General features: G+C 37.1%; 1 protein-coding gene across 1 annotated transcript in view; it reads left to right on the top strand.

The window, feature by feature from the left end:
- Window positions 1–20,469, top strand: part of LOC145676816 (epoxide hydrolase 4-like) — a gene marked incomplete at its 3' end in the record, with an annotated part of 109,273 nt that overhangs the window by 63,705 nt on the left and 25,099 nt on the right. Inside the window, exons 2-3 of the mRNA XM_081747595.1 lie at window positions 10,126–10,250; window positions 19,283–19,395. Coding sequence (XP_081603721.1) covers window positions 10,126–10,250; window positions 19,283–19,395 — 238 coding nt within the window. The remainder of the gene's footprint in view (window positions 1–10,125; window positions 10,251–19,282; window positions 19,396–20,469) is intronic.

Consider the following 20,469-nt stretch of genomic DNA (forward strand, 5'->3'; position numbering starts at 1 on the left):
GGGTAGGGACCAACATAATTTTGATTTTCTTCAGTATTGAATAAATATGGGAAATCTCCCTTCTTTAAATTTTGACTAAGGCCTAACGTTTTTGGTAATTTGGATAATTTGACGCCAATATAAAGGTAAGAGTCGCGGAAAAAGATACGATTACCTATGCTGATATTAAAAATCTTTTGACCCTGAATAAGGACACTGGGTACAATATGCTGGTCTTCTATTAGAGTTCTAAGACAGAAGAGACCATCGTAGCGACTACCATTATGGGCGATTGCCACGATTTTCTGAAAGACAGGACGCTCTACTAACACATGGTTAATAAAAGCCGTCATTGTCTTAAAAGAAAACGAACGATTTCCAACATTATCACCGCACGTTTTACAGGGCTCATCGATACCTTTTCTTATACAGGCGTGACAAACATGACGACAGCACACCAGTACAACTTCGTGTTCCCTTTCACCGCGATCATTCGGTGCCTTCAACATCGTCTCTACATCATAGGTGATGTACATAAACCTTTTCGTATGAACAGGTCGCTGTCTCTGAACAAAACATGTATGGTTTGTATCAACATATGCGTGGCACGTTGAACAAAAATGTTCACCACACATGTGATCAGATTTTCGACCTCTCTTATCAAAGATGACGCCGCAATTGATGCAGAGCTTTACATTATCACATACAGATCTAGCCGATTTATTACAGGTCACATGATTATTAAAGCATTCACCTTCAGCAAACTCTCTATTGCATGCATTGCATTTAATTCTGTTTGTGGTATAATCACGTTCGTGAGTATGTTCGCAATAAGTACAACGAGTTTTACACTTGTGTGCACGTGACCTTTCATCATAAGCTTCCAAACAATAATAACAATACTTCCGTGCCTTGAGGAAAGTTCTAATGTTACGAATAGGTTCGAAATGACCAATAGTGTTACCTCTTCGATAAAGGATAAAAATCTTATTTTCTGCCGGTTCTCCCGGGTAACGTACTATATATTCCCGGTTATTCTTTTCATGCTCCTCATAAACTACGATTTGATATTCCCCTTTCAAATATGTTTGAAAGAGGATCAGATCGGAAAAGTCACAACCTTGTTTACTTTCAACGTTAACACCTGCCATCTCGCAGAGAACTTCTGCTTTAAGAAGCCATGTATCGGAGTTTTCTCTTTTTAAATTATACAAATCATCTTTTGTACCGTGGAGCTTTACTTGGCCCCATACTATGGCCATAGGGAGACAGTAAATATTTCTATTTTCAATACGAATTAATCGTTTTTCTAAGTAATCTTGATATTTTGCATATTTGTCAACGGCACTCGTTGCATTTCTTCCCTGGCCGTGCATACTCTCAGCGATATGGAATCGAAACAATAGTTCTTGCCCCAAAAGGAACACTTCATTCGAATTTAATACACGTTCGATTGAAGTGAGGACTGTCCTAGCAGAGAAATTGCCCTTTCTTCTAAACGGAACGTACACTGGTTTGTTGTTGGTACTATTACTACTCTCTATGTATAAGCCAATGTAGTCCGTGGGGCGTGCATTGGAGATCACATGTTCCAACGCAAAATTAATTAAGCTTTCGATATAAGCCTCTGGGTTATTAATATTCCTTTCATCACCCACAGGTCTGACGGCAATTTCATGTCCCGTAAGATGGAACTTACGAAACCTTTGTCTGCTTTCTCTTATAACTTCGAAATTACTATTTCTTTGATTATCCCCGCCATTATTATTATCACTACCACTACCACCTGTACTACCACTATTAGGACTACTAATAGTACCAGTTGTACTATTGTTGTTGTTTATGTTGCCATGTCCAACCATTGGTGGAACATTGGCATATGACGGGTTAGGCTGAGGAGTAAAAATCATTTGGTCCCCATAGTCATGATTATCCTGTACACAGTATTCAGGCGGATTGTATACAGGATTTTCTCCCTGGACTTGTTGCGTGGGTATAACCACAGCATTGTCCTCGTTTTGAACCAAACTCCTCATTTCTTCAGCTGGTATTTCATCGGAATTTTGAGTGCCAATCCCATTTACTTCATCCAAGAAAGCTAAATCTTCATTTGTTAATTGATATAGATTATTAGGACTCAAGTTATGATTTTCTTGAGGGGGCATGACTATGGCATTATTTGTGGATGGGATTAAGCACGGTTCCGAAACAAAGCGCGTGCCAAAATCAAAAAAGTCCGATAACTCTGTATCTTTTATCCTATCCACCTGACCTTCCCCACATGATAATAAATAAAAGAGTTTTGACTGCGCCGATTCGTAAGTATCACATGTACGGAAAAATCCATACAAAAATAAGTCTATTATATCAGCACTGCTTACGCAGTGCTGGAGAAGTAATGTATCATTACCTTCGAAGGCACGAAGGGCGCGTAGGAGTGCATCGCATCTCCCCGAGCCCCGATATCCCAGCCTGTTCAATTCCATGATGGCTTTCCAGGTACTGAAGACCCTCGGGTACTCGTTGAAACCGCGCACCAATTCCTGGAGATAAATTTCATCAACCATATTCAATTCTTCGGATGGGCAGAAGAAATCCATCTGAAAGAAATAAGACAAAGAAAAAACTATTTTGAGTTATCAAGTTGACGTTAATATATCACTTGAATATAAAAGAGAGAGAGAGCACATTCAATTACTTTCAACCTATAGTTATATTTTAATGATATGTAAATAAAAAAAGCATTCACTTATTTTCAATCTATAGTCAAATAATGATATGTAAATAAAAAGCATTCACTTATTTTCAATCTATAGTCAAATAATGATATGTAAATAGAAAACAATTTGTTCAATTTATGAAAAAAAAATCAGTAAAATATATTCACTTATATTCAGATGTAATCTATTCTTTTAAAATATCCAGACACAATAAGTCTCTCTCTGTTCATTAATATTGGTTAAATACAGCTCAAATATGTATAATTTCTTTCTTTTTTTAAAAAACAATAAGTGAAGAAATACACACCTTTTAAGCCTTTAGTTGTTCGTTCACAACACCAGAAATAGAAGAAAAATGTCGACTCTGCGTCGCTGTAAGGCTAAACAATAATGTCTGGGTGTTCTATTTGTGCTGCTACCACCACTCAAGGTTCGGCACAGCTTCAATGTCTGGAATACAATAGGGTTGAATCAATTTCTTTATACTTTATTTAATAGTATTAAAACTATATAGTTAATTAATTAAGATGCGCTAAAGCTTGTCCTTGATCTTACACGTACGCTGCCGTGAAAGGAAATGATACCCCCACACGGCAAATTCAAGTTATATCATGTCCTATCATGTATTGCACAACCACTACTACTAGTGACACCTATCGGCAAAAGTCATAATTAAAGATTAGTTGTGCGTTGAAAGTTCCGCAGTGCTGACGCGTGTGCGACAAAGTTCCGTATATTTCTCAGGTGAGTATAGTATATATGTTTTCAATGTGTAATAAACCATAGCACATGCTTGTATATTCTGTTGGTCTTAATATTCTATCAAACTATTGAAGATCAAGCAAGTATAAGTAAAACTATTGGGTTAAATAAGGAATATAAACCCATGTCTTTCAGTGACAGAGCAAATATTTACTTAAGTGGTGCAGTACCTCATCATTTCTGGGATATGACCCCCAGTCTTTCAGTGAGGGTTCCCCCTCTACTAGTACTGCTGCATACATTTACATTGAAATCCTAGTGCCTCACTGCGAAATCCATATATAAAACAAGTAACGTTCAGTAAAGGGAGGCATTACTCTTAAAGACTGGTATACCCCCTTTTCTCTACGTAAAAAAGAGTGCATTCAGTAATTAAAAGTTATGAGGGGGAATTCAGTCCGGCCATAGTGCCCCCTATTCCCCAACGCAAAAGAGTGCATTCAGTAATTGGAAAAGTTATGAGGGGGAATTCACTCCGGGTATAGTCACCCCTCTTCCTCCACGCAAACGAGCGCGTTCACACTGCATTGGATTCTCTTTCTGCAACCCCTAACAAAATATTTCGTATTTCATTTCATTTTACAAAACCAATATTCATTTTTCTCACTCATTACCTTGCTTAATATAGAGTTAGTATGTACAAAAACCATGTGACTACCATATGATTAAGATTCGGAATACTGTATCACATGTTTAAATACGCAAGTTCATATTTTATATATTTTTCAAATATATTCCCAAGACTTATTCAGAAATAAAAGAACATCTAGCTTAAATTTCTCTCACTTAATTACATTCTTTCATTTGTCATGTCTTGGAAAAGAACCGTTTGAGTATTCACTACGTTTCGTGATAAACAAGCTATTCTAACACGAATTCAAAGGGAAAAATGAATCAATGAACGTAGTTCTTTTCTTTCGAGTCTAACTGTGGGAAAGAAAAGTCTACACATTTACGTAAAAATTGCAATATTCACATGTATCTTGGAAATTGCATCCACTACAACTAAGAACTCTTTATATAAGTACATTTTTCAGTGTGAAAACACATTAAAACACTTTTTCGCGGATCTAAACACTTTTTGTTCACTTCTGAACACTTTGTGAATACATCTGTACACTTAATACTGACTGATTTTCTAAATATTGGGGATACAAGCAAACAAATGTCTATCTTTTCTGTTGAACTTAATTATTTTACACTAAACAATATATTTTGAACATTATCTGTAGTAAATATTGAATATGTATCTGTTCTAAAAGTGTTCTTTATGTGTAAATTGCTTATTTTCCGAATAGACATCCCAATATGAATACAGATTCATGACAAATCATTCAGACACAATGTATTTATATAAAATCTACCATCAAAAATATTGGACAGTACGCAATTCTGTTTAATCACAATTTCAGTTATAAAGATTCAAAGAAATTGCACACTTGATTTTTGCCGTAAAGTCCGTCAGTGGCGGGTCTTAAGGTAGATTGTCAAACATTTCTAAAATACCAGCTATTATGTAAAGTATCTCATTGACTGGTCTTAAGGGACATCACCATACATTTCTAAAACTATAAGTCCAACCGTCATTGGCGGTTCTTAAGGGACGTCACCACGCATTTCTAAAACTATAAAGTCCGTCAGTGGCGGGTCTTAACGGATGTCACCACGCATTTATAAAACTATAAGTCCAACCGTCATTGGCGGTTCTTAAGGGATGTCACCACGCATTTCTAAAACTATAAAGTATCTCATTGGCGTTTTCTTAAGGGATGTCACCACGCATTTTTTCTCTAAAAAGATTAACACTGCCAAGATATTTTTCGTGTCCCCCACATATTCTTAACTATAATATAATAATGCTAATTCCATTCTTCACTCTTTCCTGTGGTTAACTTGTCCAAAAACGCAACCGAAACGGAATCAAAACTCAAACATAGTCTTCAAACAATTTAAAAAAAAAAAAACAAATATTTCGTTCCTTCGTGCTGACCGTTCATGAAGCTAGCTTTTCCGGTGTTGGTAAACCCACTGTTTGGTAAACACGAAAAGCAATATAAGTCAAACGCGGTTCCCTCAGGTTTGGGGGGCTATGCACCCATGTATGCTTCCCCTCGGTTTTCGATAAACACATAAGGCGTTATAAGTCACACGCGGATCCCTAAGGTTTGGGGGGCTATGCACCCATGTATGCTTCCCCTCGGTTTTCGGTAAACACAGAAGCTGTTATAAGTCACACGCGGATCCCTAAGGTTTGGGGGGCTATGCACCCATGTATGCTTCCCCTCGGTTTTCGGTAAACACAGAAGCTGTTATAAGTCACACGCGGTTCCCTCAGGTTTGGGGGGCTATGCCCCCATGTATGGTTTCCCCTGTTCGGTAAACACAGAAGCTGTTATAAGTCAAACGCGGTTCCCTCAGGTTTGGGGGGGGGACTATCCCTCATGCACAGCTTCCCCGATTTTCGGTAAACACGTAAGGGAATGTAAGTCAGACGCGGTTCCCTCAGGTTTGGGGGGCTATGCTCCCCACAAGTTGAAACATATTGGCAAACTCATAGCTCGTTTCTACACCGTGTTAATTATTTTCATAAGAAAAACAATATGGTTAATTTTCTAGGAGGAGTCCCACCATTCGATACTTATGCAAATATATCTAATCAATTATAATGATATAAAACTTACTTGAATATATTATCTTCTTCTTTGAACAAAACACAAAAAAAAATCCAGAAAATCACTTTAAAGAAGCAAGGCAGAAGCCTTCACGAGCAAAATTGTTAATACAGGAAATGTGTACTCCATTTATATAATATATTTTTTATTTATTCATTAACATAAGGGGAATGGAATAGGGGGAGAAAAAATAAAGTAAATGAATTTGCCTTGTAATACAGCATTGCCTCGCTCTGCAAAGAATCAAAAAGAATTCCTTTGTCGGTCTCTTGCCGAATCGAAGGAAATATTTCTTTTCTATAGAGGTAATAGCAAGGAATTTTCACACAATGCCTAAAGTTTGAAAAACATCGCCATCATGTCTCAATTCATACCTTAAAGACGCCAAATTGTCGTATTTTTCACAGCAAATAGTTGTTTACCAAGCAATAAAATTCGTTAGTTGGGTTCAGGCAACAATGTTCCTAAATTTTAAAATTCCGGCTTTATTCAGTAAGCTATATAGCTATCATTTCAACATCTGTTTCAATAACTTGTATCTTGCCGAAAAGAACAGGACAATTATTGTATGTTGTAATTCTACAGGTTCTTTTTTGTGTGTGTGTTGTTTTGCAAAATCAAAATGAAGGACAACCATTTATTCATCAGGTTATTGGCAATGAGCACAAGGACATCCTGGTTGTTTGTCCATCAGGTTAGTGGGCGGGGAAAAGGTTGTTGTCCGCAAACCATCCACCAGAACTGGTTTGAAAAACACCCTTTGTGAGGAAAAATGTGTCAGTTATCGCCGTTGGGGGGAGAGAAGGTATAAGCATGTTCACACAGGATGCAGCCAAAGAGTGGCAGTGAGGGGTGGGGAAAAAATGTGTGTCACTTGTCGCAGGGTAGAAACCTGATCACACAGAATGCGGTCAAGAGATGCGGGGAAGGGTGGGGAGCGGGTAGAAACTTGTTCACACAAGACATTGATGATGGAAAGAGAGGTTGGGGGAAGGGTTGGTTCTCCCGTTCACTCAAACTAAAGGTATCTATCTCCCATGGTTAAACATTGGAGGTGGAGCAAACTGGTTTTTTCCTGGCCAATCATATCGCAAGGTTGTTTGCATAGGGTGTGAGAAACTGAACTTCAATCTTCACCCTCAGTATTGCAATGGCGCTTGGAGAGAACACAGAACCTTGCGTATCTGCGAATTTCGTACTGAGCAACGCTAAAAAATAGCAAAGTTAAGTCTGTCATTTAAGAGCCAAGCAAGCTAAACGAAAGAAGTGCAGTTCGCAACAAGAAAAAATAAATGAAAATAAATAAATATTTCTTCCTATCCTTCCTTTTTCCCTCCCATCTTAATACTTTACGCCGTAAAACAAAGCACCATTAAAAATCGTTGCTAAACATTGGAGCTTAAAGGGTGTAATCATATTCATTATTCATAATTTTCTAGTTCAAATAAGAGTGTTCAATTAGTTACGAGCTTTACAAGTCAGATCATAATTAAATTAATGGGGAAAAACCTTGTGGGAACTAAGGACCGCGTTTTAAGCCATATACTGAAGTTCTAATTATCTAAATCATAGTTTTAATTCTAATTTGATTATAATTTCGATTCAAAAAACGTATTAAAGCATGTTTAAAGCTAGGAACAGCGTTCAAAGTCGTATCCTCAATCAAAATCGTGTTGGATCGCGTTTGAAGCTAGGGATTGCGTTCAATGACGTATACCATTGCTCTAATTATCTAAATCGTAGTTTTAATTCTAATTTGAATATAATTTCGATTCAAGAAACGTATTAAATCATGTTTAAAGCTAGAAACAGCGTTCAAAGCCGTATCCTCAATCAAAAATCGTGTTGGATCGCATTCAAAGCCGTATACCAATGCTCTAATTATCTAAATCATGTTTTTAATTCTAATTTGATTATAATTTCGATTCAAGAATCGTATAGGAGCGTGTTTCAACAAGAAAGAAGGTCATTCCACTTTTCCAAACAACCTCTATTGCACAAGTAATAAAACCACTTCCCCCAGAAACTTCCCCCAAGCCCGGGGCCGGTCTCCCCAAGGCCGACACGGCCATATTGACATCGAAACTCGTTAGGTAATAAAGCAATTAAGGGGGCAATAAAATCTATTGTCTACGAGAAATCTAGACATATCTACTAAATTGGAGGATTTTAAATGCCTTTAGGCATCTATGATGTGAATGAGGAATTCCTTGGAAATGCTAAGTCTCTGCTCTCGATGAATTCTTTTCCTTCAACCTTCAGAAAATTGACTTAAACTATTGATTTTGCAAAACTCATTGCTAGCTTCTCACTTTTGGTAGTGCATATTTACAACGAAGGGGGGTGCACGTACACCTTTGCACCCCCTAAATCAGGCGATATGTATATATAATATAATATAAGTGTTTCCTTTCAATTTTTCTTCCGCGTTTCTCCTTCTTCAACGCAACTTCCTTTTTTAATTCTCAATAATCCTTTTATTATTCAAATCATCAGTTAGTCGTGTTCTTCTTCCTATTCCTCGCTTTCCTTCCATCTTTCCTTCTATGGCAGTATAAAGAAGAGTTTCTTCCTCAAGATGTGTCTAGCGCAGTTGGTCTTCCTATGAAGGAGGACTGGCTAAAATAGCCCTTATCTCTCCTTTCTGTTTTGAAACATCTTAGTTTGTTAGTCTCTCTGTTCATTTTATCTTCTCCATCTTCCTTCAATACCACTTTTCGATGCTCTCTAAATATTTCTTCTCTAACTTCCGTAATGCCCAAGTCTCTGAACCAAAAATACAGTTCAAAGTATTTATAAGGACAATCTTCCCCATATTATTTAATAATTTTTGGTGCTGGGGTTCTTAATTTGATCCCAACTCTCACCAAGTAGGCTTTGCGGTGGACACACACCGTGTGCGTGGGTTTCCTCGGGTTTCTCCCACTTTCTTCATTCCACCATTTTCACTCATTTTTCATTATCACCGTCTCCTTTAGCCCACAGGACATAACCATTGGACGTAAAACTCAAAGGTTTGATTTCATTTTCAAAAACTCAATTCAAGGTAGGTGATAACTATATTACAAAATTAATTAATTAATTTCGTGATTCTATCACCCAGAAGATCATTTTCATTTTTATATTGGTAGAGCGCTCAGGTCTGTGCGACGAGTCTCTGGTTCGATCCCAGATCATGTGAGTTGGTAGTGGAAATCATGAAATCCCGGTGTTTTCCTGGGTTCTAACATTGTATCAATTATTTCAATTCCAACTAATTAACTCTATGGCCTATGGAACCTAGAGGTTTAATGCCACGTTCATGAAAGCTCTCCATTGACTTCTGTCTTTAGCCGGCTTGATCCAGTTTCAACTTTGTATTCGTATTTGTGCGAGATCCATCTTAATGCTGTCCTCCCATCTACATCTAGGTCTTCCTAATGGTCGTTTTCCGATTGGTCTTCCAGTCAAGACTTTGAAAGCGTTTCTACTTTCTTCCATTCTAGCTACATGACCTGCCCATCTAAGCCTCCTAGACTTGATGACCCTAACAATGTTTGGTAAACCGTATAAATTATGTAGTTTTTCGTTATGAAGTTTCCGCCATTCCACATTCCCGTTCCTCTTGGGTCCGAATATTCATCTCAGGATCTTGTTCTCAAACACTCTCAGTCTGCCTTCTTCTCTCAGAGTAAGCGACCATATTTCGCAACCATACAGCACAACAGGCATGATTATCGTATATATTTTAAGCTTCAAATTCTTCGACAGAATTCGCAAGACAAAAGATTTTGAATTGAATAATAACACGAATTTCCTGCTTTCAGTCGACATTTAATTTCTTCGTGGATAAGTTCCATCAATCACCCATCTCCTTTAGCCTAAAAGGCATAATCGTTGGTTTTAAAACTAGAAATTTCATTTCAATGTTGTCGGTGAAATATACTGAATACGTCATAGAGCATCCTATTTTGTAGAATATAGCGCTTTAATAAGAACTTATCTTTTCGCAGGGTGTAAAACTTCACTATGTGGAATCTGGAGAACGGGAGAACCCACTGGTGCTATTACTGCATGGATTTCCGGATTGTTGGTTTGGATGGCGGCAACAGATTCCTGTTCTCTCACAGCATTACAGGTGCGTTAAATGTTCTTTCTACATAAGGCGATTTTGGCTAAAACTTAAAAAAAAAAAAAAAAAAATTATAATCGCCTTTTATTAGTAGTAAGATTTTTCTTCTTTAATCCAACAGTAACTTGGAGCGCGGTGGCTCAGTGGTAGAGCGTTCACCTTCGGTGCTTGGGGTCCCTGGTTCGATCCCCGCTCGCGCCGTGTGGACTTTGTGGTGGACAAACACCGTGTTCGTGGGTTTTCTCGGGGTTCTCCGGTTTCCTCCCACTTTCTTCATTCCACCATTTCATTCATCTCTCATCATCACCGTCTCCTTTAGCCTATCCGGCATAAACGTGGGACGTAAAACTTAAAGATTTCATTTCATATCATTTTTCCAACAGTAACTTTAATGGCTGTTAAATTTGTTTCCAAAGTTAGGCAGTACAAATCATGAGTGTAATATTTTAGTCCAACAATATGTGGACATGGCTGCATTATCGCCACTTTATATATATATAGATTTTATCCAGCTTTACACAGTTTGATAGGAATTTAGTTGTATGTTTCGTGGTATCAAAAAATATATAAACATTAAATAAATAATCGATATCAAAAAAAAAGTTTATACTTTCATTACTAATGAAAGTATTACGTAATTTGAGGACAAACTGTTGCACGTAATATATGTTAATCCAAGTTTTATTTCATTTGTGGAGATGTTGTTTGGAAATATAATGGAAGTCTGTGTAAAATGTCAAGGGTGTAAGAGAAAGGACTATCGAGTTACTCATTTGAGTGATAGTGAACATAGCAATTCTGATATGAATTCCCAAAACGACGCAAATAATAATTGGGACCACGGTGTCTCTGTGTTAGAGCGTTCACCTCTGGTGCACTCTGTCCTTGGTTCGATCCCAGCTCGCGCCAAGTGAGCTTTGTGTTGGACAAACACTGTGTGCTTCCTCCCGTCCTCGGGGTCATGGGCGTCTCTGGCGGGGGGAACGGGGGGGGACGCGTCCCCCCAATATTTTGAAGTGACATAATCTAAAATTCCGCTGAGATACTAGCAGTTAGATCATTTCCTTTGATGCCCCCCCCCCCAAATTTTACATGGCAGAGACGCCAATGCTCGGGGTTCTCTCTTTTCATCCCACTTTCTTCATTCCACCATTTCATTCATTTCTCATCATTACTGTTTCCTTTAGTCTAGCCGCCATAACCGTGGGACGTAAATTCTTAAATATTTAATTTCATTTCATTTGCAAATAATAATCTTTTGAGTTGCAGATGATCCAGGTTTCCACCGCATTAATGTCCTTGTTATCATCCGCAAAACACCCATCCCACAAACATTTCTTTATATTTGGGAAGATGAAGTAATCGGACGGACCAGATCAGGTGAATATGGTGATTGAGGCAAGGGTTCGTAGCCACATTTCCGCACAAAGACGAGTGTTTCTGCTGCTTTCTTTCGAGAGGAAACCCCATATCTTTGGTTTGATAGCATCCTGTAACTTTTGCAGGAGGTTCCTGGAATACATTCCTGTGATTGTAACCGCTTTTTGTTAAGTAATCAATCAGGATCATATTTCTATGGTCTCAACACACGGTAGACCTTGGTAGATAAATGCTGTATTTTATCCTTTCAGGTGGTGGAAGACAAGTTATGTTTCTATATTTTACTAATTTCTTTGTCTTGAAGGTCAAATAGTTATACCCAGAATTCATCCAAAGTCACTGATCTGTTTACAAAAAACATACTTATCCTTGTGGTTAGGTCTAAAATACTTCGTGCACGTGCACATTGCATACGTTCAGTGATGTTATTTTAAAATTTCAACAACCATTTATATATATATATATATATATATATATATATATATATATATATATATATATATAGAGAGAGAGAGAGAGAGAGAGAGAGAGAGAGAGAGAGAGAGAGAGAGAGAGAAAAGCATTTGTTTTCTTTACTGGATACCGCAAATGACAAGTAGAGACATACAGCTCACAGATGACGAGAAGAACCCTAAAACAGGGGCAGCGGGGAAAGGTCAACGACACGGTCAAGTTCATTTTCAGTGTTTGAGGTGTGGTCTGTACTTAGATGTTGTTTGCCACTCCGGGTAAAGTTATGTGTGTGCTATTCCGTGGTGTCATTTGAAACCCCCGTGCGAAAAGTGGGCGAGCCCATACCTACGTCACACTACTTCTGCTAGGGTTCTTGTCGTCATCTTTGAGCTGTACACAGCACCCTAATACAAGGTGATGTCACGAATTAGATAGCACTGCGAATATCTTGGAAACGAATTATCCAAGATAGATTGTTGTGAAAAAGTTCTGGAAAGGCCTTAATTCAGCAATGGATCGACAATTATTCATAATGGTGTGTATGTGTTTCAAATATAAATAACCCTCACCACTAAACTCATATGATCCCAGTTCTCTTTCTTGATATCTGAGTATTTGAAATTAAGAAATAAATGCTTATACCTTGTTCTGAGAGATCATTATGTTTAACCCTGTAGGTGTAAGAATTACTGAAAACAAAGATAGTAAAACTAAAATTTACTGTTCCTGGGTATATAACTGGGTAATATTTACCGTTATGTCTGAGCATAACAAACGATTCTGCAAACTAGAAATATTTTAACAACTGGTTCTAGTGAACCGGTGCGAACCGGCTGAATAGTACCACTGCATACATTGCTGTTTTAAAGAAGGTGTTAACAATCAAAGTACTCACCTTGCTGCTACGTTACTCATATGCAGAATGGCATATATGGGTGAAAGGAGTCCATACTAGTGTTCATTTGCCTAGCTAAACAACTAACAATCACACGTCTATCTTCAAGCGCTAGCTGCTGAGCTTCTGCCATCATACTTGGGTCTGTAGCCGTTGAGGGACGACCTTCTCTTTAGTCATCCCTTGTACTTTACAAGTACATTTCAGTTCTCTCATTCTTGAATATGAAGAAACCTAATCACAAATTGGTATTTGATTTGTCCAACATGTTGCCGCCACCTAATATTCTGGCCGTAAAATCAATTTAATCTGTAAAGACACAAATTAGCACACACTAGTGGGATCCCAACCTATCATTGATGAATTTTTCACATTCCTAGCACATCTTTGTCGTGGTGTGGGGAACAAAATTATACTCCGTCCCTCGTAAATGTCGTGCTGTAAGTGTATAATAGTATAAATTATATTTAAATACCCTATATGAGTCCACTATATGAACATTATCAAACCTATTTAAAAAAAATAAACTGTAAGGATAAAAGAAAACATACTACTTTCGTTTATATTGACCGGCTACACTTCGTAATTTCTGATCGTCATGTTATTTAATCGTTTAAATACTTCACGCAACTACAGCTCGTCGTGTGGGTTAATTGTCGATCCAGATTGCACTAGCATCGTGCAAGCCAGAGATGAATTCGGATATTTTCACGGAGGTGACTTTTATAAGTGAAGGAAAACTTTTTAAAAAGCAGTAGGTGTTAACTTGGCGATGACATAAAAGAATAACTTCTGATGCTCTTGTTGAATATCAAAGTATCAACTATGTAACTATGTAGCACACACTAGTGGGATCCCAACCTATCATTGATGAATTTTTAAGATTCAGTTTTAAGTTAATTGTACAATAGAAGAATAAAAATAGATTTGGCCTTTCTCAGCAGAAAATTTAAATCAGAAATCAACTGTTCTCATTTATTGGAGAGAATATGCTTTCATGCACCAAATAGGAAGTCCACCAGATAGGCATTTTTTTTTTATCCACCAGCTTCAAGAATTAGCATCCACAAATATTCGCGTGTAATAATGAGAATTGTGTTACTGCATAGTTATGTCGTTGGTGCTAGTGATGTAGACCTGCTCTCTGACTTGGAGTGGGAACTTCAAGAGCTTATCGTATTTTGGTAAGACTATAGTAGTAATGCTTCTTCTTTTGCCTGTATTTCCGTGTTTGTATTATTTTTTTCTATATTATATATATTGTTGTTAATAGCTTCTGAGACGAATATTCGGACCTAAGAGGAGCGGGAATGGGGAATGGCGGAAACTTCATAACGAGGAACTACATAGTTTATACGGTTTACCCAACATTGTTAGGGTCGTCAAGTCTAGGAGGCTTAGGTGGGCGGGTCATATAGCTAGAAACGCTTTCACGCATATGGAAGAAAGTAGAAACGCTTTCAAAGTCTTGACTGGAAGATCAATCGGAAAACGACCATTAGGAAGACCTAAGCGCAGATGGGAGGACAATATTAAGATGGATCTCGCAGAGATAGGAATACAAAGTAGAAACTGGATCCAATTGGCTAAGGATAGAAGTCAAAGGAGAGCTTTTGTGAACGCGGCATTGAACCTCCGGGTTCCATAGACCATAGAGTTAGTTAGTTGTTAATAGCTTTCAGTGTCTGTATGTTTTTTGGAAAATTATTGTTCTGGAATATGCTAATAAGTACCTAAATAAATAAGTAAATTTGCTCTTGAGGGAGAGAATCAACGGTAGAGTAGTGGGGGAGAGGGGAAAGGAGGATTTGAAAGCTGCCTGTATTCCGTGACTGATGTTTTTAATTTGGCGCGTTACTTACGTACTAATATGTGTAGTACTAATTGTTAAAACAACATAAAAGTTTGATTTCTTGAGGTAATGGAACTATGTAAATGTCAACAAGTACCAAGAATATATTTCTCTTATCTTTTCTGAAAATGTAAACATTAAGAAAATAATTAATGCAAAAAAATAAATTAAAATATATAATAAATAAATAAAGTTTGCATTATTTGTAAGTAAAATTCCGCGAAAGTCTTAGTTTTTGGCGGTATCGTAGCATAAAACTCCAAACTTATAGCTGTCATGTTACTATTTATAACGTCCGGCAACCCCACATATTCTGTCTTTCAGATTTGCTGTTTCTCAAAATTCCAACGCTCGTCACTTCGTCAATAATAATAATAATAATAATAATAATAATAATAATAATAATAATAATAATAATAATAATAATAATAATAATAATAATATAGATACCTAAAACAAGTCACCTGTATTGCCCGCCTTCAACGCTTGTTGTTTCCACAGCTCCCTTTTCAGAAAAGTTCCTAACATCTTATAATTTAACAAAAAATTGGCTACTTAACCAATGAATGCTTCCTTGTGAAACCTATATATTTTTCATATATTTCGGAACGCCACGCTGGTTTCTTCTTCAGTGGTAAGAATGATAAAAACGGATAAGAGATAAAAGGTGTAAAACAAGGAATACATACCACTAAATAAATAAATATAACGTGAAGAATGGATCCTGAAATTGCACAAGCAGAGCAAAGTGCAAAAAGAGTGAACTGAATCGAAGGAAGCGCGGTATCTATGTTACGTCACTATTGCCAAAAGTAAGTAACCAAATTCTATAATTTTGCCAGTATCCAGATTTAAAGCTGGTTTATATTTATGAATAAAGAATGAAAATATCCGTTTTAATCTTTGTTACCTTGCCACTGAAGAAGAAATCAGCGTGGCGTTCCGAAACGTATGAAAAATATTTAGGCTTCCCAAGGGAGGATTCATTGGTAAGTAGCCAATTTTTTTGTTAATTTGAATCATTCTCTCATGCGCTCATATAATTTTAATCTTGTTAATTACTTATTCAGATTTCGCAATAAGAGCCATATTATTTGACAAGTATATTCACTTTATCTTTTACCGGTATGAAGATCAGAAATTACCCTCTTCCTAAATTACCAGGGAGTATGAAATATCTAGTCAAAAATGACCCCATTCCAATCAGTTATATTGACAAATATATTTATTTCCGTTTTCTTGTGGAAGCAGATGTATTTGCAAAAGCATGGCGACTTCCTAAAGCAGTAGTACTATAAACTAGGGGCGCCCGAAGAAAATTTTCTGGGGAAGAGAGCATCTCCGTGGTTGCTGTAGTACGTCTGGTATTTAATATACGTGGTTTGTTATGTTACTTATACAGGGTGTCTAAGTAATATAGTCACGAAAGTCACGAATGTGACGAAAAAGTCACAAAATCAGAAAACGGTCATGAAAGTCAAGAAAAAGTCACGAAATTTAGCTTTAGGGTGACGATTTTTTTTTTTTTTTTTTAATCTGTACAAATGTAAATATAGATTTGAAAAATTTTGTTCTATAAAACGTCAAAATTCACCACCAGAAATGTCTATGGTCGACTTTACACGCTATCAAATCGCAACCAAACCACGCTTCTATCGCATGGATGAAAATTCGGCCTAATTCGCACCCAAATTCGCTCTTGAGAGTGTTATGAAATTTTATGATTTGGTAAAAGAAAAGGTCACGAAAAAGTCACGAAATTTCATTTTGGAATTTTAGTAGACACCCTGTTATACATTTTCGTAGAGAGCCCCCTTTTCTCCCTCCCTTCGGGCGCCCATTCTATAAACTACTAGTATATAGGATTTGAAAAACATACATACATCTAGATTCGTAGATGATACGTTTGTCATCTGGCCTCACGGGGAGAAGACACTGCATTTGTTCCTCGAATTTCTTAATAAACAACATAATAATATCAAGTTCACAATGGAGATTGAAAAGGACGGATGCTTGCCATTCCTGGACATTCTCATCCGCCGGAAGCCCGATGGTAGTCTCGGCCATAGCGTCTACAGGAAACCTACTCACACTGACCTCTATCTCAATGGCAACAGTTTTCATCATAAGTCACAGCGAAACACCGTCATCAGCACACTAGCACATAGAGCGAAAGACATCTCAGACGAAGAATCCCTCCCTCGGGAACTGGATCATCTCAAGAAGACGCTACTCCAGAATAATTACAAGAAGCATGATATCAGTTTGGCTCTGAAAAGGACCTTTTCTGAACAGAGGAAATCCAAAGAAGAAACTGAAGAACCATTGAGTATAGCAGTTTTACCATACACTGGACAACTTTCTGGAAAGATCTCCCGGATTCTGAAAAAACACAACATTAAGACCATACACAAGCCGCCACCAAAAATCAGGAACTTACTTCGCCCGATCAAAGATGACTTGGGCTTAAAGACACCAGGCGTGTATCGTATACCCTGTGAATGCGGAAAGGCTTATATAGGACAAACAGGACGCACCATTGAACAACGTTGCAGAGAACATGAAAATTACATTAGATTATTCCATCCAGAAAAATCAGGTTTAGCTGAACACAGTTTATCAGAAGGCCATAAAGTTTTATTTAAGGATACATCCATCATTACCAAGAGCACCAGTTACTGGACCAGGATAGTAGCCGAATCTCTCGCCATAGTTCATGAACCGAACAACGTTAATAGAGACACTGGATTTCAACTCAGCCCCCTGTGGAACCCGGTCATCAGTACCACAGCAAAGAAAACGACACACAAACATTCAGATAACCCTCAGCCAATCAATAGCACGGACTACGGAACTTAGCCAGCCAATCACAGCTCCAGTTTTTCAGATTGAACCAGCCAATCAGGAACCAGCATTTTCAGCCAATCAGGAACCAGCATTTTCTCCAGCCCAGAGTATATATTACTTATATCCGCTGATCTCTACATAATTGCCCTGATGACGAGAACGATGACAGCTCTCGAAACGTTGGCCTATCCACCAGTTTTCACCTGGCTGATTGCCCGAGAAGAACTTTATAACATACATGTTGTTTTTATGTATTGTCATTTCATCACCATGATTTGCAAGGATTTTTTTTTTTTTTTTGTTTTGTTTTGTTTTGTTTTGTTTGTGTATATTAGGATAATTTGTTATCTTTATACCAGAACACGGAGATGTAATGTTGGTTGAATAATTTCGGTTAAAAGGATTCTATTGAATTCTACTTCTAAGTGTTCTATCCTCTGTCATTTATTCTATCAATTTTTTTCTCTGTTTTACGAGACATGTCCGTAAAGTAAATACCGTTTTAAAAAAATACTGAAACAGGTTTGTTCAACCTAAATTTATTTTTACATGAAAGAGCACACTTTAAACTATTTTTCAACTTAGTTTCCACCAATGTTCAAAAACTTGTCATAGTGGGTGACAAACTTCCTCAAAGAAACAGCCCGAAAATGAAGACAACCATAACCCGACTTTGCGGTTCGTCGTAGACATTTGTTCCCCCCTTCATTGAACTGCCTTACCCACTTTAGCACCATTCCATCACTCATTGCGTTGTCACCGTGACTCTCTACAATTTGACGATGAATTTCAGTCGGCGGGTTCAGCAGTTGTTTTAAACACAGTCGACGGTATCACAGGACACAGTACACTCGCGACAACTCAACCGTATTGGCGTCAGTGGAAAGAGAATGAACCAGTGAAACTAGCGCGGAGCGCCGCACTAGCGCTGCAGTGGCATTCAAATGAAACGGTGAGTTCACTCGCGGGATGTATGTCGTTGAGGAAGATTTGGACAAGTCGGTCACCCGCTCTGACAAGTGTTAGCACATTGGTGGAAACTGTGTCGAAAAATAGTTGAAGATGTGCTGTTTCATGTAACAGGAATTTTAGAGATGAGATAAAAAAAAAAAAAAAAAGGAAAGAAAAAAAACGATCAAAAGATTGCGATCTTGGTCAATAATTAGTTTTTGGATCAGGGGCCACAAAATTTTTGAATGTTCCGTAAATTAAGTTTTGGTATTTTCTACGGAAAGGAATGATAGTTTGGGTTTGGCTAAGATATACGTAATTCTCCATATGTAAGCCTTACAAGAAAATTTTTAATTGAAATATATTGGATCTTTTGATCCAAAAATAAATCTGACTTGAACAAAGCTGTTTTAGTATATATATATATATTTTCTAAACAGTACTTACTTTCCTTATATGCCTCGTATATATAACTTTGTTATAAATCATCATTCCATTAATATCTGAACCTTCTATATAGCACTTTCATCATAATATCCCAATTCACTTAGTCAGAATTTTAATGAAATAATAATAATAATTATTATTATTATTATTATTATTATTATTATTATTATTATTATTATTATTATTATTATTATTATTATTATTACTTTCCAGGGTGATTGCTTTAGATTTGAAAGGATTTGGAGATTCTGATAAACCTCTTCCTCGCAAGAGCTATCGTATAGATGTCTTACTAGAGGAACTCAAAGAATTCATTTTTGCTGTGGGTAAGATGGTTTAAAGATGCTTCTTAAATGTTAACATTCCTTTATTGTGAGGGATAATAAGAGATGTGGTACCTTTCTTGAAATTCCAGTAAACCTTCTATTATAATTCAGTTGATATAGAAACACACTTAGGAATTTTACATGATTATCTCACTTATTTTTGCGTTTTAATCCTTATGATATTGCTTCTCTAGCTTCTGACTTTTTGACCCTTAGTTATGGTGGTTTTAAAATAGGGAAGAAAATGACAAAAGTATCAACGCCGGAAACTATGTACAGTCGCTAGTAAAAGTGTATATCTCTGTATATGAAAATAGAAAAATTATTATTATTATTATTATTATTATTACTTCTACTTCTACTTCTTCTTCTTCTTCAGTTGGTGCAAAACCTCTGTATACTATTTAGTGGCGATGTTTACCAGGTGGAAGATATTCGATGAGGAACATACTTTTTGTATCCCATAAAACTGAAGCCGTGATTTTACTGGTGAACTTCACACACAGAGTGCGTCTTTGGAGGTGGCAAGTCAGAATTTTCCATTGTTTTGACTGCTGTTTCGTTTGCGGAGTGAGTAGTATACGCCTGTTTCATGGGTGACTGAATAGATAAACAAAATAAGTTGGATTTTCTTAAAACGGACTTAGTTGTCCTTAGAGATTGCAATTTACGTTATTGGTCAAGTGTCAGAAGTTTCTGCTTCATTCGCAGTTCTTCAATCAAAATGTTAAATTCTCCTTTACCTAAATTATTTAGAGTTCTGCAATATCTCTCACCTTTCATTAGCGGTCCTAGAGTACCATATTTCACTTTTTTCAATAATGACTGCTGTATGGACAGATTTTAGGTCGTCTGTGTCTTCATTACGAAGTTTAAACTCAGATGTCCACATAGTAACAGAAAACGATGAAACGGAGTCCTCTAGAGTATTTTCCATACTCAGTTTGGAATTAGTACTGCCATCTGTGAATCATCCAGAAAAGTTTTCAAATTGCTCTAGTACGTACTAGTTCGTTCGCTTCAACATTATCAAAAATACCGTATATGTAGGATTTCACTTTTGCTAGCGACTGT

This window comes from Thermobia domestica, unplaced genomic scaffold (assembly GCF_964235325.1).
Source record: "Thermobia domestica unplaced genomic scaffold, izTheDome1.hap1.1 HAP1_SCAFFOLD_386, whole genome shotgun sequence".
Classification (NCBI taxonomy): domain Eukaryota; kingdom Metazoa; phylum Arthropoda; class Insecta; order Zygentoma; family Lepismatidae; genus Thermobia; species Thermobia domestica.